This window comes from Bufo bufo, chromosome 2 (genome assembly GCF_905171765.1).
Source record: "Bufo bufo chromosome 2, aBufBuf1.1, whole genome shotgun sequence".
NCBI lineage: Eukaryota > Metazoa > Chordata > Amphibia > Anura > Bufonidae > Bufo > Bufo bufo.
The window spans coordinates 484214998-484239532 of record NC_053390.1 but is presented as its reverse complement, the minus strand read 5'-3'; the positions used below and the strand labels follow the sequence as shown (position 1 = coordinate 484239532).

The 24535-nt window shown below is 43.8% G+C and overlaps 1 protein-coding gene across 1 annotated transcript in view; it reads left to right on the top strand.

The window, feature by feature from the left end:
- The window catches only part of LOC120989572 (scaffold attachment factor B2-like), a 392913-nt gene that overhangs the window by 134147 nt on the left and 234231 nt on the right, over nt 1–24535 (top strand). The window contains exon 5 of the mRNA XM_040417765.1: nt 8238–8350. Within this exon, the coding sequence (XP_040273699.1) occupies nt 8238–8350 (113 nt within the window). The remainder of the gene's footprint in view (nt 1–8237; nt 8351–24535) is intronic.

The window sequence follows — 24535 nt, the reverse complement described above, 5'->3', positions numbered from 1 at the left end:
GAATGTGTTTTGGGGTGTCTTTTTACATATACCCATGCTGGGTGAGATAAATATCTTGGTCAAATGACAACTTTGTATAAAAAAATGGGAAAAGTTGTCTTTTGCCAAGATATTTCTCTCACCCAGCATGGGTATATATAAAATGACACCCCAAAACACATTCCCCACCTTCTCCTGAGTACGGAGATACCAGATGTGTGACACTTTTTTGCAGCCTAGGTGGGCAAAGGGGCCCATATTCCAAAGAGCACCTTTCGGATTTCACAGGTCATTTTTTACAGAATTTGATTTCAAACTCCTTACCACACATTTGGGCCCCTAGAATGCCAGGGCAGTATAACTACCCCACAAGTGACCCCATTTTGGAAAGAAGAGACCCCAAGGTATTCGCTGATGGGCATAGTGAGTTCATAGAACTTTTTATTTTTTGTCACAAGTTAGTGGAATATGAGACTTTGTAAGAAAAAAAAATAATAAATAAATCATAATTTTCCGCTAACTTGTGACAAAAAATAAAAAGTTCTATGAACTCACTATGCCCATCAGCGAATACCTTAGGGTGTGTACTTTCAGAAATGGGGTCATTTGTGGGGTGTTTGTACTGTCTGGGCATTGCAGAACCTCAGGAAACATGACAGGTGCTCAGAAAGTCAGAGCTGCTTCAAAAAGCGGAAATTCACATTTTTGTACCATAGTTTGTAAACGCTATAACTTTTACCCAAACCATTTTTTTTTTACCCAAACATTTTTTTTTTTATCAAAGACATGTAGAACTATAAATTTAGAGCAAAATTTCTATATGGATGTCGTTTTTTTTTGCAAAATTTTACAACTGAAAGTGAAAAATGTCATTTTTTTGCAAAAAAATCGTTAAATTTCGATTAATAACAAAAAAAGTAAAAATGTCAGCAGCAATGAAATACCACCAAATGAAAGCTCTATTAGTGAGAAGAAAAGGAGGTAAAATTCATTTGGGTGGTAAGTTGCATGACCGAGCAATAAACGGTGAAAGTAGTGTAGGTCAGAAGTGTAAAAAGTGGCCTGGTCTTTCAGGGTGTTTAAGCACTGGGGGCTGAGGTGGTTAACACATCATATTTACTAATATAATGTGTTAGATGGCTTTTGATTCGTTTTTTTTTTGAAAATCGCCAGCCTGCCAGCCAATGATCGTTGCTGGCAGACTGGTGACGAACTTGTCCTCTAACTTTTGCCGGCCCGCGATGCGCATGCGCGGGCCGGCTTTGAGCGAAATCTCGCGTCTCGCGAGATGACGCGTATATGCGTGACTCTGCGCAGCGCTGCCGCCTCCGGAACGCGATCCTGCGTTAGGCGGTCCGGAGGCGGTTAAACAGTAAGATGCTGACAGTTGCCTAGAAGACCCAGCCTGCAGGCTGGCTCTCCTGGGCTTCCGTAGCGGACAGGCTTCGATGCCTGTGTAAGAAATTACTGAAAAGGGGGACGTCTCTACACTCCACTCAGTCTGCGAGTGGAGTGGTGGGAGAGAGAAAACAGGCATACAATAGGATAGTACGTTCGGGAAAATTAAAGGGGTTGATTACTCTTTAAATACTCTCCACTACAGTGTGGCAGGCAGGGAAAAAATGAAGTCCCTAATATACTTCATTAAACACATCTGTCTGCTTTTCTTTCAGTTATAAGCCACTCCCCCTTAGTTCTGCTCTACCTTGCAGCTGAGTTCGTCCATGGTTGCACGCGACATGGAGGAGCTTGAGAGGAAGCTTGTCCATGCGCATGTGCCGTCTGCTCCTGTCAGTGGTCGGCTCCCTGCTGCCAACTCCAACTGTGACAGGAATCAGCTGCTTGTTCCCGATCTCTACAAACAGCTGATAACTGTCAGAAGCTGGCTAAAAAGCTGTGATAAAAAAACAAACTTCAGAGTCCCTACTGCAGAAGCTACTTAGTCAATCCCCATCCCCCCCTGCACTATCACCACACAGCCGACCCACTAAGCCACGTTCCCTGCAACCAACAGGGAAAGCAAGACATCTAGCTAGGAACTATGATTTTGTGTGTGTGTATATATATATATATATATGTATACACACCTTTACCTTGGAGTGCTGCCTGCTTTTTGAAGAAAATAATATATATATACACACATATTTATTCATACACAAAATATAACACACGTGTTTAATATATTTATATGTGTATATACATTGCGGTCCGCAATGCATGGGCACTGACCGTATATGTCTATATGTCTATATGTGTGTATGTATGTGTGTGTATGTATTTATGTCTAAGGGTACATTCACACATCCGTGTGTGTGTTTTGCGGATCTGCAAAACACAGACATCGGCAATGTGCGTTCCGCATTTTGCGGACCGCACATTGCCGGCACTAAGAGAATAGGACATGTTCTATTTTTTTCAGAATCAGAATTGCGGACCCGGAAGTGCGGGTCCGCAATTCCAGATCGGGGCCACACGTCGTGCGGCCCCATAGAAATGTATGGGTCCGCAATTCCTTTCTGCAAAATGCGGAATGGAATTGTGGATGTGTGAATGGAGCCTAAGTATGTGTACATATAAATAAATATGTATATATACATATTTATATACATATATTTACACACACGTGTGTGTGTGTATACATTGCAATGCATGGGTGCCGACAGTGTGTCCACTGTCTGCAGACATGAACCCATTCATTTAAATGGGGTCTGTAATCTGCATCCGACAGTACTTTTTCGCAGTGCGAAGGCATGGACAGAAAACCCATGCATGCACTCCATAGGTTTCCGATCTGTGCTTCCATTCCAGACCACACCGTATCTTTCGGATTTCAGACCCATCACTTGATACGGTGCGCACACGGCTGGTGCCTGTATATTGCAGACCCCCTGTTCGCTGGCCACAATACAGGCACAGGCAGGCTATGGTCATGTGCATGAGGCCTAAAGCCATACCTCCTTCCAGTATCCGGCAGGACAGTCCCGGATTTCAATGACTGTCCTGGTACGGGGGAGGTATGTCGAAAATGGATCAGTTTTGCCCTAATGCATTCTGAATGGAAAAGGATCCACTCAGAATGCATCAGTTTGCCTCTTATCATTCACCATTCCGCTTTGGAGGCGGACACCAAAACGCTGTTCGCCTGATGAAATTGAGCCAAACGGATCCGTCCTGGCACACAATGTAAGTCAATGGGGACAGATCCGTTTTCTCTGGCACAATAGAAAACGGATCCGTCCCCCATTCACTTTCAATGGTGTTCAAGATGGATCCGTTATGGTTATAGAAGACCTAATACAAATGGATCCGTTTATGACGGATGCATGCGGTTATATTATGGTAACAGAACCGTTTTTGCAGATCCTTTACGGATCCGCAAAAAACACGTGTGAAAGTAGCCTTGGGCACGTAGTGTCCCTCTTCCTTCTATTCTAGTTGGGAGGTATGCTAAAGCACTGATGAAATGACACCTAATGTGCTGTTGTCACTATGGCATCACAAGTAGGCAGAGATGTCATGTGACCGTTCCTCTGAAGATGCTTTGCTGTGATGCATGTTGGGATTTTTACTTTCACTTTGAAGCTGCTCCACCCACACAGCCTCTCATTAATGGGAGCATACTATGCCGAATGCAGTAGAAAAATGATATATATACAGTACATCTGTCATGATACAAATTCCTCTTGGCTTTAGTTATTGTCTGGAGCACTTTACTGTTTTTTATACTTATGGTGGCCAACCCCTTTAAGGTATTACAACAAGAAAGAGAAAAGCTCACCTTGTCGGGTTGTGCTAGAGGATAGTCACAACTCTATTGTAGATACAAATAAAATCCAATTCCACAGGACTGCAGCCGCAGGGAGTGTCTCTCCTGGAAAGGGGGTCCAATCCTCCAGAGAGTGTTAGTCACAAAAAAAGTTTCTGCAGTGGCGCGAGTTCGCTGATGGAAATGGACGTGGGACTTCAATTTAGATATTTTTATTTTTTATTTTGAGAAGACGCATGACCATGTAAACAACGCCTTTCGGGGACAAACCGTTCCCCTTCATCAGGTTAGGTGACAATGCATACATACAAGTGAATATTTATAATGAAAGAAAAGTAAAAAAAAAAAAAGTCAAACAGCACACCCATGTACCGCCCACAGTGGTAGGGGCTGGCACTGGGTGTCATCTTGATGGCAGTATGCAAAAATAGGCCCCTTTACCATGGAGACGGTCACGCCTCCTCCGATCACGTGCCTGCTTCCATAATAGCCAAAGTACAAGCAGTGCGACATATCTCCGCCCTGCTCAGTGATGTAATATACCATGTGATCGCACCATGTGACTGCTCCCAATATCTAAAGAATCAATTGGTTGGCTTACCCCCACCCTCCTTAGGATGTAATACACCACGTGACCGCACCTGCGGTCACAAGATCTCCCTACTCTATTTACCAACAATTTATTATAATATGATTAAAAACACTCAATCTTTTGATATTTTTGATATAATTGTTTTTATTTATGTAAATTCCACTTTGCATCTACGATTTTTGCATACTGCCATCAAGATGACAACCCAGTGCCAGCCCCTCCCACTGTGGGCGGTACATGGGTGTGCTGTTTGGCGTTTTTTTTTACTTTTCTTTCATTATAAATATTCACTTGTACAGTCGTGGCCAAAAGTTTTCAGAATGACACAAATATTAGTTTTCACAAAGTTTGCTGCTAAACTTCTTTTAGATCTTTGTTTCAGTTGTTTCTGTGATGTAGTGAAATATAATTACACGCACTTCATACGTTTTAAAGGCTTTTATCGACAATTATATGATATTTATGCAAAGAGTCAGTATTTGCAGTGTTGGCCCTTCTTTTTCAGGACCTCTGCAATTCGACTGGGTATGCTCTCAATCAACTTCTGGGCCAATTCCTGACTGATAGCAACCCATTCTTTCATAATCACTTCTTGGAGTTTGTCAGAATTAGTGGGTTTTTGTTTGTCCACTCGCCTCTTGAGGATTGACCACAAGTTCTCAATGGGATTAAGATCTGGGGAGTTTCCAGTCCATGGACCCAAAATGTCAACGTTTTGGTCCCCGAGCCACTTGGTTATCACTTTTGCCTTATGGCACGGTGCTCCATCGTGCTGGAAAATGCATTGTTCTTCACCAAACTGTTGGATTGTTGGAAGAAGTTGCTGTTGGAGGGTGTTTTGGTACCATTCTTCATTCATGGGTGTGTTTTTGGGCAAAATTGTGAGTGAGCCCACTCCCTTGGATGAGAAGCAACCCCACACATGAATGGTCTGAGGATGCTTTACTGTTGGCATGACACAGGACTGATGGTAGCGCTCACCTTTTCTTCTCTGGACAAGCCTTTTTCCAGATGCCCCAAACAATCGGAAAGAGACTTCATCGGAGAATATGACTTTGCCCCAGTCCTCCGCAGTCCATTCACCAAACTTTCTGCAGAAGATCAATCTGTCCCTGATTTTTTTTTGGAGAGAAGTGGCTTCTTTGCTGCCCTTCTTGACACCAGGTCATCTTCCAAAAGTTTTCGCCTCACTGCGTGCAGATGCACTCACACTTGCCTGCTGCCATTCCTGAGCAAGCTCTGCATTGGTGGCACTCCGATCCCGCAGCTGAATCCTCTTTAGGAGACGATCCTGGCGCTTGCTGTACTTTCTTGGACGCCCTGAAGCCTTCTTAACAAGAATTGAACCTCTTTCCTTGAAATTCTTGATGATCCTATAAATTGTTGATTGAGGTGCAATCTTAGCCACAATATCCTTGCCTGTGAAGCCATTTTTTTGCAACGCAATGATGGCTGCACGCGTTTCTTTGCAGGTCACCATGGTTAACAATGGAAGAACAATGATTTCAAGCATCACCCTCTTTTTAACATGTCAAGTCTGCCATTTTAACCCAATCAGCCTGACATAATGATCTCCAGCCTTGTGCTTGTCAACATTCTCACCTGAGTTAACAAGACGATTACTGAAATTATCTCAGCAGGTCCTTTAATGACAGCAATGAAATGCAGTGGAAAGGTTTTTTTGTGATTAAGTTAATTTTCATGGCAAAGAAGGACTATGCAATTCATCTGATCACTCTTCATAACATTCTGGAGTATATGCAAATTGCTATTATAAAAACTTAAGCAGCAACTTTAACAATTTCCAATATTTATGTAATTCTCAAAACTTTTGGCCACGGCTGTATGTATTGTCACCTAGCCTGATGAAGGGGAACTGTTTGTCCCCGAAACGCGTTATTTACATGGTCATGCGCTTTCTCAAAATAAATTCGCTAATTTGAAGTCCTACGTCCATTTCCATCAGCGAACTTTCTTTGTGTGTAAGGCATTAGGCCTGCCATAGGAACCATCGGCCCTTTGTCAGCGCAGCGTGGGGGGCCGATGGAGTCAGAGGGAGCCCTTTGCAAACCCTGCACATGCTGTGGTCAGCGCTGACCGCAGCATCTGAAAGGGTTAATCCGCCGGCATCTCCGCATACAGCGATGCAGCAGGGACCCGGCTATCGGTAATAGCCGGGCCCGTCCTGCGGTTAGTGCTGACCGCGGCACGTACGGGGTTTGAAGAGGGCTCCCTCTGACTCCATCGCCCCCCCCACGCTGCGCTGACAAGGGGCCGATGGTTTCTATGGCAGGCCTGATGCCTTACACAGGAGCTACACCTGCCCGATCACATAGCGTACATGCATGTGAGGATGCAGCAAGAAGCCGCATTCCCTCACGTACGTGATAATGCGTGAAGGGGTTAAAAGAGGTTGATATGTACTATGATTGATTTTAATTTCTTACATTAATCATAGGATAACCCCTTTGAACAAATGTTTGTTGTGTCCTTCTCCATTAATGCAGCAAGCCTATGCTATTTGTGTAGTGCAAAGCTATTGTCTGTGCTGCATGAACAGTGTATGAATGTTTTTCGCACTGTGCTATAAAAGTGGCACACCAAATGTCCAATTTGTGGTTACCACATTTGTAATTATTAGTCTATGGATTTTGTCTAGCGTGTGATTCTATAACACGTGTACATAAAATATGTTTTTCTTTCTCTGCCATCTTTCCTCTACCTGCCCGCCCACCCTATTGTGAAAGGGAAAGTGGGTGCCATTTCACGGTTTACTTGTGGCAGCTGAAAGGCTAGGTGTACCTCTGCATGCAGAGATGACTGTCAGTCACTGGGTGAAATCATTTTTAACTCCTTAAACCATAAATAGTGTCTGAACTCCTTAAAAGGGTTGTCCTGGATTTTTATATTGATGGCCTGTCCTGAGGGTAGACCATCAATATCCCAGACAATTTTTTTAACGACCATAGCTCAGGCCCTCGGTCTTCGCAGATCCGTTCCCACTGCAGGAGACGGAGCTTGTAATTGCAGTAACACTTCTTTCATTTCAGTAAGAGCAATGCTGCGGTAAGAAACTCTATCCATTACACAGTGGTACACTTTTAGTGATGACTTATCTGGTATTGCAGTGAATTAATTGGAACTTAAGATGGTTAATTACTGTACACTCCTAATCCTTCCCAGATAAGGCCTGTTTCACACTTGCATTGTAGATTTCCAGTTTTCAGATCCGGCTGAGGATCTAAAAGCCGGCCAAAACTGGCCAGTTTTGTCCCCATTTATTTGTCAATGGAGATAAAACTGATTAGGATGCGTTCCGTTTTGTTACGTTTTTTGACTATGCACAAAATCGCTGCAAGCTGGTATGATAAACGGAACAAACTAGATCTGGCATGAGAATCAATGTAAGTCATTGGTGCCAGATCCGGCCCATTGACTTAAAATAGTTTGTTCAGTTTAGATTTAATACAACCTGATTCGGCTGAAGTGGAATGCATCTGGATGTATTAAATGTCACGGATCCGTTTAATTCTGCTTTTGAGATCCTGTGCCGAATCTCAAACTTGGAACGCCATAACCCAAGTGTGAAACAGGCCTAATACTCCCCTCCTCATTTTGCTCTTTGTTTCTTCTTGCTGTTTTCATTATTTGGCCATTCTGTCATCTGCTTGTTAGTGCTATTAAAACTGATAACCTTTAAAATTGGAACCAGATATCAGCACGTTTTGAAAACTACAATTTTCTGAAACAAATTTGAAACATATGGACAGCAGAAAAATTATAGAACCCTATAGTAAAGTTATGGAATTTTTTGATAGTGCTCTGAAAAAATATTTAAAATATCATTTAACATGTAACTTCCTTGTAATGTAAGTAATCTTTTTGTCCGCATGCATAAAGTTGTTCATCAGACAAGAAAGATGTGTATAATAAAGATGATGGCAAACCTGCAGAAAAGGATAAGGAAGAGCGTGGAAATAGAACTTCTGATCGTTCCAGAACTAGCAAATCTGGTATGTCTATTGATTTTTACACCAAACTATTTTTTCTTACATACATAAGCCACTATCATGATATTATCTTTAAAGGTTTTCTGTCATGAGAAAGAACGTTATGTTGCTGACTGACATTAGCAATGTGCTAAAGTCAGCAGTACATAACAGTATGATTTAGAACGCCCTGCCTGCCGCCGTTCTCTTAAAATAAAGACTTTTATAATATGCTAATGAGCCTCTAGGTGCTAGTCGGGCGTTGCTGCAGCACCTAGAGGCTCTGTCTTCTCACCCTTTGGCATTCCCATGTCCAGTTGATTGACTTTCGAGTTCTCCTGAGTGTCCCGTAAATCCCACGCCTGTGCCGTCCAGTTTTTATTATTCAACGCAGGCGCAGTGAGTGAAAGGACGCGCTCCTGCTGCCGGCTTCCTTCCTTCGGCGCAGTGAGGAAGCCGGCAGCAGTAGCGCATCCTTCACTCACTGCGCCATGCCCCTGATCCGGTTAGGCCACGCCCCTCACACACACACACACACACACACAGTCTTGAGCAGACAGGGATTGAAAAAATGAAGGTAAAAATCAACTTCTGTCAGCTGCAGGGGTGGGAGGGAGGGTGACTTTCTCCCTGCAGCTCACGCTCACTTAGGCTCCACTACACATAGGCTCTATTCAGACGTCAGTAGTGCATTGCGGATCCGCAATACACCCAGCCGGCACACCCATAGAAATGCATATTCTTGTCCGCAATTGCGAAAAATCGTTATGTAGCGATGTGCTAATGTCAGCAGTACATAACAGTATGATTTATAACTCCCTGCCTGCCGCCGTTCCCTCAAAATAAAGACTTTTATAATATGCTTATGAGCCTCTAGGTGCTAATGGGGCGTTGCTGCAGCACCTAGAGGCTCATAAGCATATTATAAAAGTCTTTATTTTGAGGGAACGGCGGCAGGCAGGGAGTTATAAATCATACTGTTATGTACTGCTGACATTAGCACATCGCTAATGTCAGTCAGCTTCATAACGATTTTTCGCAATTGCGGACAAGAATAGGCATTTCTATGGGTGTGTCGGCTGGGTGTATTGCGGATCCACAATGCACTACGGACGTCTGAATGTAGCCTAAGTGTAGTGGAGCCTAAGTGAGTGTGAGCTGCAGGGAGAAAGTCACCCTCCCTCCCACCCCTGCAGCTGACAGAAGTTGATTTTTACTTTAATTTTTTCAATCCCTGTCTGCTCAGGAGTGGGAGGGGGGGGGGGGGGGGGGTGGCCTAACCGGATCAGGGGCATGGCTTAGCGGGACCTGGGGGCAGGGTTTTAAGTCTATTGAGGGTGGACTGCTAGTGGCAGGGGCGTGTCTGGGCTCCTTCCTGCAAGAGTGACACCACTCTGGGCACCTTACTGGCTCATTTGCATATCAAATAAACTGGATTTTCAGAGGATAAAAAAATCTATTGCTGGAAAAAAGGCGTATCTAGAAATAAGGTACTAAGTGCTATTAGGCCATGGCTTTACTTCAATAGTGATTATCCTGGTGACAGATTTCCTTTAAAGCTCACCTACAGCAGTGAAAATAAATGGCTCTGTTGTTATGGAAATCTGAAGTAGAACTGTATGTGGAGGCTGAAGGACCTGAGAGCTTCTATTGGCTGATAAGGATTATGACCAAACTTCTATTGGCTAATGCATTTTTTGGGAATATCTCGGGAACGGTACGTTCTAGAGAGCTGAGACCTGCTCTAAAACCTTCCCGGACACCTGATGTACCAAATTTCGTGATTGTAAATGCGACAGTCGGATTCCTTTACCGGACATACATACACACACACACATACACTCAGATTAGATATTATTATTTTTGTTTTAAAGAGATGGCTAAAATGTGTTGTAATTTATTTTGCTCCATAAAATTTTTGTAATTAAGTAAATTAGGTTTATATTCTTATCCCCATGTCCTGGTATACAGTGTTGTATCTGTAGATACCAGTACTTTGTGCATTAATTGCTATGTACACCTTTGGGGGCATTTGTTTTTATTATTGCCTTGTACTCATTTTGAGCTAAAAATCAATTGGTCTTGAAAATATGAAACCTTTTTTCTGTACATGGCTGAGATGCCCTAGTAGCAGCCTCTGGATTTTCTCTTTTCAGGTCTGTTGGGGAGCTGACAGGCTCCTTATCGCTGCTCTCTGATATTATAAACACTCATTATAGCTCAGTTCTTATCTTACTGATAAGAATGTGGCTTAAAGAAGTGTTTATGACCTCTTAGGGCTCTTTCACACCTGCGTTCTTTTCTTCCGGCATAGAGTTCCGTCGTCGGGGCTCTATGCCGGAAGAATCCTGATCAGTTTTATCCTAATGCATTCTGAATGGAGAGAAATCCGTTCAGGATGTCTTCAGTTCCGGAACGGAACGTTTTTTGGCCGGAGAAAATACTGCAGCGCTTTTTGCTCCGGCCAAAAATCCTGAAGACTTGCCGCAAGGCCGGATCCGGAATTAATGCCCATTGAAAGGCATTGATCCGGATCCGGCCTTAAGCTAAACGTCGTTTCGGCGCATTGCCGGATGCGACATTTAGTTTTTCAGAGTGGTTACCATGGCTGCCGGGACGCTAAAGTCCTGGCAGCCATGGTAAAGTGCAGCGGGGAGCGGGGGAGCAGCATACTTACCGTCCGTGCGGCTCCCCGGGCGCTCCAGAGTGACGTCAGGGCGCCCCAAGCGCATGGATCACGTCATCCATGCGCATGGGGCGCTCTGACGTAATTCTGGAGCGCCCCGGGAGCCGCACGGACTGGAAGTATACCGCTCCCCCGCTCCTACTATGGCAACCAGGACTTTAATAGCGTCCTGGGTGCCATAGTAACACTGAAAGCATTTTGAAGACGGCTCCATCTTCAAATGCTTTCAGTACACTTGAGTTTTTCCGGATCCGGCGGGCACCTCCGGCAACGGAAGTGCACACCGGATCCCAACAACGCAAGTGTGAAAGAGGCCTTAGTAATTTAAAGATGAGGTTTATTAGTTGACCTGCCCAAAGTGAAAGTACCAGTCACACGCCCAGAAAAACACTTAACCCTTTGTGACAGAATGACTCAATATTTATAATAAATACCGGTACGTCATGTATGGTTCCGATCACCGCTGCGCGGTGATCGGAACCCGGTGCCTGCTCAAATCATTGAGCAGGCACCTAGGCTAAATGCACCGGGGGGTCCTGTGACCCCCCATGTCTGCGATCGCAGAAAACCGCAGGTCAATTCAGACCTGCGGTTTTCTGCGTTTCCGGGTTATTCGGGTCTCTGAAGACCCGATAACCCGGAACAGGATGGTGATGGTGGTGTGATTTCACTCCACCTATCACCATCCAGCGATCCTGAGAGGTGATGGTGACATCACCTCTCAGGATCGCCTCTGATTGGTCTGTGGGCGGGCCAAGCGCAGATTCAAATGATGCAAGCGCTCCTCTCCTCCTCCTTTTGTGTTCCGGAGCCGGAGGAGAGAGGAGCTGGCTGCACGTCGTCCATCGCTGCCAGCATCACCCCATCTGTGCCCCCCAGGACCCGATCTGTGCCCCAGCACCCCCCATCTGAACTTCAGGTACATAGGGAAAGCATAGGGAAAGTTTGGGTTAGGCAAAGAAAATAAAGGGAAAGTTAGTTTGAAAACTTTGATTGCATCACCCTAAGTTAGGGTGTTTGGGGTCCACAGCACAACTGTGTGACCCTAGACCCCCCAGGGGTGCTGCCGCTTGACCCCCCCTGCCCCCCCCCCCACCACACACACTTTTTTGGGGTGCAGGATTTTTAAATTTTTATTTTTTTGTGTACGCTGACTGTGGCCGGCACTCTTAGTGTCCGGCCACTGTTAGCGAATCGCACACCCCACCGCTGATCAACTTCGGACGGTTGATGAGCGGTTTTGAAAAAATTTTTCCCACTTTTTTTGCCCTCGTTTTAGGGTGAGTTCGTTAACACCCGTGCCCCCACACACACGCACACCAAATAAAGTTTTACACACACGCACATACACACGCAGACACACACTCCCCTATGGCCCGCCGGACGTCCTCGGCCGAGGAGGCATACGCCCAGCTTGCCTCTGACTCCGAGAGTCCCAGTGAGGACGAAGATGACCCCACATTCCTGTTGTCATCCGCTTCCTCCTCATCATCTAGCGATGATTATGAGCCCCCAAGGCGGCGGAGACGCCTCCAGGCGGAGCAAGGGGACCACCATGTTAGGGACCCTGTGGCCCACACTAGTACGAGCAGCTCTGGTGCTCGTACTGGTTTCCCGGCCCACCAGTTAAATCCACCGGAGCACCCTGCTGGTTAACTAGTCTGGTGTAGCCCAGAGCGATAAGAGTCTGTGATTCCTGATTTTGTAGGCCAACCAGGAATCCAGATTTCCACAGTGGGCTACACTGAATATGACGTTTTTTTGTCATTTTTTCAGTGACCCACTGGTAAATCTGATGGTGGAGCAGACGAACCTGTACGCCCAACAGTTCGTTGCTTAATACCCGGGCTCCTTTTTGGCCAGGCCCGGTGGATGGACGCCAGTCTGTGCAGCCGAAATGAGGACATTTTGGGGCCTCGTGCTGCATATGGGCCTGGTCAAGAAACCCAGTGTCAGGCTGTACTGGAGTGGGGACGTCCTATACCAGACCCCACTTTACAGTACGGCCATGACACGCTCCCGGTTTGAGGCCATCCGGAAATGTCTGCATTATTCCGATAATGCAGCATGTGTTCCACGAGGTGATCCTGCCCATGACCGTCTGTATAAGATACGGCCGGTCATCGATCACTTTGGGGCCAAATTCTTGGAGGCCTATATACCTGGAAGGGAGGTCGCGGTTGATGAGTCTCTCATTGCGTTCAAGGGGAGACTCATTTTCCGCCAGTATGTGCCCTCCAAGCGGGCGAGGTATGGCGTGAATCTATACAAAATTTGTGAGTACCTCAGGGTACACTTACAAATTTCGTGTGTACGAGGGGCGAGATTCCCGGATTCAACCCCCAGAATGTCCCCCCACTCTGGGTGTTACCGGGAAACTTGTGTGGGACCTTATGCACCCACTGCTGGATAAGGGTTACCACCTGTACGTGGATAACTTTTATACCAGTATCCCCTTGTTCCAGTCCCTTGCCGCCAGATCCACGTCCGCTTGTGGGACCGTGCAGGAAAAATCAACGCAGCCTCCCTGCCCTCCCCCTCCAGGTACCTATCCCCAGGGGTGAGACCCGTGCCCTTACCACTGGAAACCTGTTGCTGGTCAGGTATAATGACAAGAGGGATGTCCTTATGCTGTCCACAATTCATGGTAACTGCATCACCCCTGTCCCTGTGCGAGGTACCGCGGCAACGGTCCTCAAGCCCAATTGTATCGTCGACTACAATCGGTATATGGGAGGAGTTGATCTCTCTGATCAAGTCCTCAAGCCATATAACGCCATGTGCAAAACCCGGGAATGGTACAAAAAAGTTGCGGTCTACTTGGTACAGGTTGCCATGTACAACTCTTTTGTACTATCCCGAAGCGCTGGCAGCACAGGGACATTCCTTCAGTTCTATGAGGCAGTCCTCAAGGCCCTGATCTTTTCGGACCGGGAAAGAGCAGGCCGGAGTTCCTCGGGAACTGTAGGCGCCCGGATCGTCCCTGGCCAACACTTTCCAGGTGTGGTCCCCCATACTGGAAAGAAGGGACGAACCGAAAAAAGATGCAGAGTGCGTCACAGGCGGGGGATACGGAAGGACACCACAACTCAATGTGACATGTGCCCCGATCATCTGGGCCTCTGCGTTATTGGTTGCTTCAGGGAGTATCACACTTCCATGGAGTACTAAATTTATATCCCAATTTAGCACTGACATCGGATAAAAAAAACTGGTTCTCAGACTTGAGACACCCAAAAAAACTAAAATAATTTATTAAAAGTAGACATATTAGGTATCGCCGCGTCAGTGGTAATCTCCTCTATAAAAATACCCCATGACCCAACCCCCCAGATTAACACGGTCAAAAAAAATAAAAAGGTGCAAAAGAGAATTTTTTTGTGACCTTACATAACAAAAAGTTTAATAGCAAGCAATCAAAAAGTCATATAGCCCCCAAAATAGTGCCAATAAAACCGTCCGCTCATCCCGCAAAAAATGAGCCCCCACATAAGATAATCGGATAAAAAAAAATTAAAACAAATGACACTTAGACCTTAGAGATACAAAAAAATAGTCAAAAACCTAAATAATTGTAAAAAAAAAAAGGTAGACTTATTAGGTATCGCCGCGTCCGTAAGAATCTCCTCTATAAAAATATCCCATGACCTAACCCCCCAGATTAACACGGTCAAAAAAAAAAACAACGGTGCCAAAACCGCTATTTTTGGCACTTTTCCATTTCAATCCGTTTTTTCCGGTAACAAAACAAGGGTTAACAACCAAACAAAAGTTAATATTTATTACCCTGATGCTGCAGTTTACAGAAATGCCACATTTGTGGTCGTAAACGGCTGTATCAGTAAAAAAGAGGCCGCAAAATGAAAGGACCGACATGGTTTCTGGAAGGCCGATTTTGATGGCCTTTTTTATTGACACCATGTCCCTTTTTGAAGCCCCCCTGATGCCCCCTAGAGTAAAATCTCCCTAAAAGTGACCCCATCTAAGAAACTACACCCCTCAAGGTATTCAAAACTGATTATACAAACTTTATTAACCCTTTAGGTGTTCCTCAACAGTTAATGGCAAATGGAGATGAAATTTCAGAAATTCAATTTTTGGTAACCTTGCCTCACAAAAATGTAATATAGAGCAACCAAAAATCATATGTACCCTAAAAATAGTCCCCAAAAAAAATGCTACTTTATCCCGTAGTTTACAAAATGGGGTCACTTTTAGGGAGTTTCTACTCCAGGGGTGCATCAGGGGGGTTGAAATAGGACACGGTGTAAATAAACCGGTCCATAAAAATCAGCCCTCCAAAAACCAAACGGCGCACCTTTCCCTCTACGCCCCGCTGTGTGGCCGTACAGTAGTGTACGGCCACATATTGGGTGTTTCTGTAAACGGCAAAGTCAGGGCAATAAAGATAGTCTTGTTTGGCTGTTAACCCTTGCTTTGTTAGTGGAAAAATGGGTTAAAATGGAAAATTAGGCAAAAAAATGAAATGTTCAAATTTCATCCCCATTTGCCAATAACTCTTGTGCAACACCTAAAGGGTTAACGACGTATGTAAAATCAGTTTTGAATACCTTGAGGGGTGTAGTTTCTTAGATGGGGTCATTTTTGGGTGGTTTATATTATGTAAGCCTTGCAAAGTGACTTCAGACCTTTAGTGGTCTCTAAAAATTGGGTTTTTGTAAATTTCGGAAAAATTTAAAGATTTGCTTCTAAACTTCTACGCCTTGTAACATCCCAAAAAATAAAATATCATTCCCAAAATAATTCAAACATGAAGTAGACATATGGGGAATGTAAAGTCATCACAGTTTTTGTGGGTATTACTATGTATTACAGAAGTAGAGAAACTGAAACTTTGAAATTTGCAAATTTTTAAAAATTTATGGTAAATTAGGTATTTTTTTTATGCAAAAAAATTATTTTTTTGACTTCATTTTACCAGTGTCATGAAGTACAATATGTGACGAAAAAACAATCTCCGAATGGCCTGGATAAGTAAAAGCGTTTTAAAGTTATCAGCACTTAAAGTGACACTGGTCAGATTTGCAAAAAATGGCCTGGTCTTTAAGGTGAAACAAGGCTATGTCCCTATGAGGTTTTTAATTAGACTTCTGTCTCTCAAGCAGAAGGTTGTTTGAATCCTTTTGGTAACTGTTTAAAAGTAAAGACATAAAACATTCAGAATGCTAACAGGGTTTGAGGATACCCCCAAGGATTATTGTATATATTGAAATAGCCATATATGGAGACAGGCAGGGGAACCCTTGAGCAGGAGTGGATATTTTGTTCTCAGTGAAAGAGAACATCGGCCCACTGCATTTGAAAGTGTGAGGGCAATTACCTCTGCGTCTATGATTGAGTTCCAAATTCAAATATCGTAATGTGCACAGAGAAGGCTGATACACGCAATTGTTGTAATCAGTAATCTACTTTATTGTAATTTAGCAGACAATCTTATACCATAATTATTGGTAGACGCCCAACAGGTGTGCGTCACTTAAAATCACAAAGACAGAAGAATTGAATCTGCCTCCTAAGTAATAATAAAGTCCTGGAAAACCTGTTTAACTATTACATAGTAGGTTACTAAAATGTAGGGAATAGGTGCCAGTAAAGACTGCAAAGTTTTTGTATTCTAAGCAGATGACGTAGGTCTTCATGGACACTATAAACAAACACAAATAGTTATTTATTTGTTTAGGAGTACAGTTGCCAGGTTTCAGATGTACTGAAAGAGGGCTTTTGTAAAATGTTTCTCGTGGTCTTAGTAACATAGTTTATAAGACCGAAAAATGACATCTGTCCATCCAGTTCGGCCTATTATCCTGCAAGTTGATTCAGAGGAAAGCAAAAAAAAAAAAAAACTGAGGTAGAAGTAAATTTTCCCCACTTAAGGGGAAAAAAAATTCTTTCCTGACTCCAATCAGACAATCAATATAACTCCCTTGATCAACTACCCATCTCTAGTAGTTATAACCTGTAATATTATTACACTACAGAAATACATCCAGGTCCCTCTTGAACTCTTTTAGTGAACTCACCATTACCACCTCCTCAGGCAGAGTTCCATAGTCGCACTGCTCTTACTTTAAAGAAACCTTTTCTATGTTTGTGTCCAAACCTCCTTTCCTCCAGGTGCAGATGATGTCCCCTTGTCACAGTCCTGTGGATAAATAGATGATCGGAGAGATCTCTATACTGACCCCTGATATATTGATACATAGTTGATAGATCTCCCCTCGTCTTTTTTCTAAAGTGAATAACCCTAATTTTGATCTTTCAGGGTACTGTAGTCCCCTCTATTCCAGTCATTACTTTAGTTGACATCCTTTGAACCCTCTCCAGCTCTGCTATGTCTGCCTTGTTCACAGGAGCCCAGAACGGTACACAGTACTCCATGTGTGGTCTGACTAGTGATTTGTTGAGTGTCAGGACTCATCATGGGCATCTATGCCACTTTTGATGCAACCCATTATTTTATTGGCCTTGGCAGCAGCTGCCTGACACTGGTTTCTACAGCTTAGTTTGCTGTTCACTAAAATTCCTAGGTCCTTTTTCATGTCAGTGTTACCCAGTGTTTTACCATTTAGTATGTATGGGTGACTTGCATTATTCCTTCCCATGTGCATAACCTTACATTTGTCAGTGTTAAACCTCATCTGCCACTTATTTGCCCAAGCCTCCAATCTATCCCGATCCATCTGTAGCAGTATACTGTCCTCTTCCGTGTCAATTACTATACACAGTTTAGTGTCATCTGCAAAAATTGATATTTTACTGTGCAAGCTTTCTACAAGATCATTAATAAATATATCGAAGAGAATATGGTCCAATACTGACCCACTGGTGACAGTGACCCAATCTGAGTGTGTACCATTGATAACCACCCTCTGTTTTCTGTTACTGAGCCAGTTACTTACCCACGTACAGACATTTTCTCTCAGTCCAAGCATTCTCATTTTATCTACTAACCTTTCATGCGGTACATTGTCAAATGCTTTGTCCAGATATTGTCCAGATATTCGACATCCATTGATTCGCCGCTGTCAAGTCTAGATTAAATAAGTTTGACATGACCGATCCCTCATGAAGCCATGCTGATATGGCGTTATTTGCTTATTTTCATTGAGGTACTCCAAGATAGCATCTTTTAGAAAACCTTCAAACAGTTTACCCACAACATATGTTAAACTTACCGGCCTTTTGACCCTTTTTGAATATTGGCACCACATTTGCAATGCACCAATCCTTTGGAACACTCCCTATAAGTATAGATTCCTTAAATATCGAAAATAAGGGTCTGGCTATGATATTACTTAATTCTCTTAGGATACGGGGGTGTATGCCATCTGGTCCTGGCGATTTGTCTATTTTAATCTCTTTAAGACGCCGCTGTACTTCTTCCTGGGTCAGACAGGGCACTTTTAATGGGGAATTTACTTTTACTACTTTTTACATTCTGCATTTCATCTGACAGTTTATTTTCCTCAGTAAATACAGTGGAGAAATAAATATTTAAAGGGTTTCTGTCACCTGAAAAATGGGCATTAAGCTGGTTGACATTAGCAATGGTTGCAAATAAGAGGAAGGAGTACGTCGGCACTGCCTTCACTAATATGCAGCCCAAGGTTGCAAGGAGCCGATACTGTGGTATAGACGTACTTCGTCAGTGGTGCTCAGCGTGACAGAGTGAGAATCAACAATGTTCGATGCATGTAGAGAAAGGAAACAAAGTTTGCGACACTCACCGAAGTAGTTAGATTGTTGCGGCTTTTATTTCAAAACTTCATAAGAAGGCGGTGCACAAATCGGATCCAGGGGCGGTTACACTGTGGCAAATAGTAGCGGCTACGGCCGTTTCGCGCGACTTCTGGCCGCTATGAATGTCATAACGCACATTTGCGCTTTATAGGGGCGGGCTAGATGCGGCCGGCACCATTGACCACAGCTGTGCGCCGCGAATCAGTGACATTCTAATAACATGTGAATCAGGAAAAACAAATGCTTAGGTGCATAGCACGCGGGGAGGAAAGAGGTACAATTTGAATATAGTAATATCAATAATGATAGATACATAAGTCACATTCTGGCTAAGAGTATGCGCAGTAATTTTTGAACTAACATATGCTAGAGCAGGGGTAGGCAACCTCCGGCACTCCAGCTGTTGTGAAACTACAACTCCCAGCATGCATACTTGCTCTTCTCTTCTCAGAACTCCCATATAAATGAATGGAGCATGCTGGGAATTGTAGTTTCACAACAGCTGGAGTGCCGAAGGTTGCTGATCTCTGTGCTAGAGGCTAAATATACCAAGTACATAAGAAAATGACAGTTCGCCCTTATAGGAACACTGACATATCGTTCTTCTCATTTAACCCTGCAGCTCCCATGGCCCCAGTGAGCATGATCCACCTTGCTTCCCTTTGCAGAAGCAGGCAATGCCGGTCCCCCCCTCTAGGGATGGGTCAGACATGCTCCACTCCAAAGGAAAGACAACGTGGGTGGGCGTCATGGGCGGTGTGGATATGCTCAATTAAGCGAGGGCAACCTCTGCCGGACCGTATGGAACCAATATGTTCACGGATCCGTTCAAATAAAGGGCGAATAGTTTTGCCAATGTAGAATCGTTTGCAGGGGCAAAAAACAACGTATACGACCTAAGATGTGCGACAATTTATAAAATCGCGTACAACATGCTTAATTCCTCCTATCTCTAACCCTTTGCTACGAGTATTGAGTGTACAAAATTACAGTGGCCACATCTGTAATTACCTCTAGGTTTCTTAAGCCATGTCTCTTCCTGCGCTGTGCTGAATACACTTTTGACCAGCTTTTCCTTGAGAGTGAGGCACCTTCTAAATGTAACTAAGGGTCGTTGGTTGGAAAAACTGCTCAAAGAGGAATCCCCTTTCAATAAATCCCAGTTCTCATTAATAGCCCGTCTAATTGCTACAGCAGCAGGGCTATACTTAAAAGAAAAGGCAAAGCGGGGGGATGTTGTATTACTACTTTTTTGCATGAGTAGGGAATTGCGGTCTAGCTTGGCGGCCCTGCACAGAGCTGCTGTGACGCTCCTCGATGGATAACCCCGATCCAGCCGCCTGCTCTTGAGTTCGCCAGCCTGCTTGAGAAAACCGGCATCGGTGTCATTAATCCTCCGTAAACAGACGAATTGTCCGTACGGGACAGCACGCTTGACCGATGGCGGGTGGAAGCTGGTCTGGTGGAGGAGTGAATTGGTCGCCGTGGGCTTGCGAAAGCCTTTGGTGTGTACCACACCATCTATGACCGTAATGCGCACGTCCAGAAAATCTAGGGACCCACCACCATAATTGATGGTGAATCTCATATTCATCTGGTTGCGCGTATTAAGGTAGTCAACAAAAGCACGGCAAGACGCTTCACTCCCCGATTAGACCAGAAAAATGTCATCCACATATCTCAAAAACAGGTGGATGGACTGCAGGAAGGGGTTATCCACCGAGAAGACATAAGTTTCTTCAAATACCGCCAGGTACAGGTTCGCAAATGTGCACGACACCGGTGTGCCCATAGCGGTACCTAGTACCTGGCGGTACCACTGGCCATCAAACTGGAAGACATAGTTTGTGAGAACAAGGTCTAAAGCTTCCTGAATGAAGTTATTAAACATCCTGTCCTTTATTGCTTCGGCTGAGGATACGGTTTAATAGCCCTGAGCCCTAAATCATGGGGGATTCGGGTATACAGGCTTTCAACGTCCAAGGACACAAGGCTAAACTCACTCCGCCACTCAAGGGATTTGAGTGTCCGGAGGAAGTCGCCTGTTTCCTTTAGTTTTGTTGGGGTACTTGCCAGCAATGGTCTTAGGAGCCAATCAACGTAGCCGGACAAAGGCTCAGTCACTGACCCGATCCCAGTAATGATGGGATGGCACGGGGGTCGGGTCAGTGACTTGTGAATTTTTGGTACACAGTACCAAATAGGGACCTTAGGATGTGCAGGGATTAGTCGGTCGATCATGCCTTTGGATAAAAATCCAGCCATGATGTACTGATTAATTAGTGCGTAAAGCTTAGACGAGATCCCCGGAATGGGGTCCCCTCTGAGTTTAGAATACACAGTGTAGTCTTCTAATTGCCTGCTTGCCTCCTCCAGGTAATAATCCCTAAGCATCAGGACCACGTTCCCTCCCTTGTCGGCCGGCTTCACTACTATGTCATCCTGTTTGCTTAACCACAAGAGGGCGCGGGACTCTTCTGTCGAGAGATTAGAGTGCGCTACAGGGTACATCAGCGCACGCATCTCCCTCAACACCCGCTTGTGGATCAGGTCTATCGCCGAGCCGGCCGGCATGGGAGGAAGGAAGGTGGACCTGACGCCTCCAGTAAATTTATCTAATTGACTCTTATTGCCAAATGGCTTGTCTGGCTCTATGCTAGACAGGAAGTGGATGCACTCTATCTCCTCCTCACTAAATTTGCCCTTCAAATGAAAATCTGTTTGGGTCATAGTAGCTGGGACTTCTCCCGGTAAAGGGGCGGGGCCCTGCAAAGGGGTCTCAGCAAACAGCTTCTTCAAATAGAATTTACGAACTGATAGGCCCTTTTTTGCGGTCCGCAAATTGCGGATCCGCAAATAAACTGATGCAGCCCATGTGCCTTCTGCAATTTCCGGAACGGAACAGGCACATTATAGAAATGCCGTTTCTTTTCCGCAAAACGGACTAGAATAGGACATGCATCAATTTTTGAGGAGCAACTGATGCAGACAGCTGTCCACATCTTTTACGGACCAATTGAAATGAATGGTTCCGTATACGGAACCAAAATACGGCCCATATACAGAACGCAAAAAACGTTCGTGTGCATGAGCCCTTAAACTGACAGTTTAAATGTAATACAATATAGCATGTATTATGCTACATTGAAACAGAGATCTTACCCTGAAAAATTGAAGTACGGCTACTTTCACACTAGCGGCAGGACGGATCAGACAGGCCGTTCTGCCGCTATTTCGCCGTGCCACTAGACTGCCACTCCGTCCGCATTGACTATAATGGGGACAGGGGCGGCACTCAATATCTGTTCCAAACTGCCAGCTAAACAAAAAAACAATAAAAATTCAATCTATACAATTGCAATTTTTCACACTAAAAACAGTTGTGCACCAAAGTCCTGGATAGAACAAATTTAAATGTCACCATAGATATCACTATAAAATGATCAGTCCAAAAAATAGCTATGAAATGATCAGTCCAAAGGATCGCATCGGGGCAATATTGTGGTTCATCCGATTTTGTTGCGATTATTTGGTGGCGATTCATTGCAATTGATGTTTGCGATTTTTTTCTATCGATGCACCTCATTTCTGTATTGTGAATGGACTTAAGTCCTATATTGGAATTATACGATGATTGCTCAATACGCTCATCATTTTCCGAATGTCTGCGGATTTCGATTTTACCACTTTAAACTTTCGTGTATATATGGTACTCACTGATAGATGGGTTTCTCCGGGTATTTCTCCGTGCTGTGTGGCGTCCCATGTGTAAAACAGCCGGTGTACGCTTACCTCTGAGATCCCACTATATCTCACGAGTTTACCGCAGGTGTGTAGCTTAATTGGACATTTCGCAATCACCACGTCATCGAATCTCCTCTGTTTGCTCCACAGTTATGGAGTGGCAAGTTCTTGTTGATTTAAAGTAGAAAATCGCTTCAAAGTTCGAAAGAAGAAAATATCCATGCAGGCATATTATAGTTGATCTTCTTGTAGATGGTGAGGTATTTTTTCAGTGCTGACCATATGCGTTTTGGAGCTTTGTTACACTGGCTCCTTCATCAGTGGTATGATATCAAAAATACCTCTTTTATATCCCAGAGACTCCGCCTCTTAGATTTGTGATAATCTCTGGTTTGGATTTTATTCATGGATCGAAGATTTCTTTGAATTGGGATCACCAAGTCTCGTATACATTGCACATATAGTCTATAAGTTGTTTATAAGGTATAGCATCGAAATCCAACACCTCTGCTTTCCACAGATAAAGCGATTTATTCTTATTTCCTTTACAATCAAATCGCAATGGTGGGTACGATAGAGCAGACCTTCTCTACCCTTAATCATCCGTGCATGTTAGTATTCAAAAGATATAAAAATAGAATCATAAAAATATATTGTGTGATTTTCTATAATTGTTAGAGACCTTTTCATATTAATGGTAGTATAGAAGTTGTTGGGAATGGAGAACCCGCCCCATACCATCAGACTCCATTTCCAACAACTTCTATACTACCAGCAATATGAAAAGGTCTCTATAACAATTATAGAAAATCACATAATATATTTTTAACTATATGTTTCATTGAATATTTTAATCAGCTATTTTTATGATTGTATTACATCTTTTGAATACTAACATGCACGGATGATTAAGGGTAGAGAAGGTCTGCTCTATCGTACCCACCATTGCGATTTGATAGTGAAGGAAATAAGAATAAATCGCTTTATCTGTGGAAAGCAGAGGTACACAGTCGCTGGACTTTATGGGATGATGGAGCACACCTCCTCTGACTTATAAACGAAAAAACGCATAAGTGCGTAAAAAACGCATGGATACCGCAAGGAAAACGCATATGCGTTTTTTGCTTAGTTGGTGTTGGATTTCGATGCTATACCTTATAAACAACTTATAGACTATATGTGCAATGTATACAAGACTTGGTGATCCCAATTCAAAGAAATCTTCGATCCATGAATAAAATCCAAACCGGAGATTATCACAAATCTAAGAGGCGGAGTCTCTGGGATATAAAAGAGGTATTTTTGATAAGGAATATCATACCACTGATGAAGGAGCAAGTGTAACAAAGCTCCAAAACGCGTCTGGTCAGCACTGAAAAAATACCTCACCATCTACAAGAAGATCAACTATAATATGCCGGCATAGATATTTTCTTCTTTCAAACTTTGAAGCGATTTTCTACTTTAAATCAACAAGAACTTGCCACTCCATAACTGTGGAGCAAACAGGAGATTCGATGACGTGGTGATTGCGAAATGTCTAATTAAGCTACACACCTGCGGTAAACTCGTGAGATATAGTGGGATCTCAGAGGTAAGCGTACACCGGCTGTTTTACACATGGGACGCCACACAGCACGGAGAAATACCCGGAGAAACCCATCTATCAGTGAGTACCATATATACACGAAAGTTTAAAGTGGTAAAATCGAAATCCGCAGACATTCTGAAAATTATGAGCGTATTGAGCAATCATCGTAAAATTCCAATATAGGACTTAGGTCCATTCACAATACAGAAATAAGGTGCATCGATAGAAAAAATCGCAAACATCAATTGCAATGAATCGCCACCAAATAAAAGCAACAAAATCTGATGAACCACAATATTGCCCCGATGCGATCCTTTGGACTGATCATTTCATAGCTATTTTTTGGACTGATCATTTTATAGTGATATCTATGGTGACATTTAAATTCGTTCTTTCCAGGACTTTGGTGTTTACATAAGCACATATC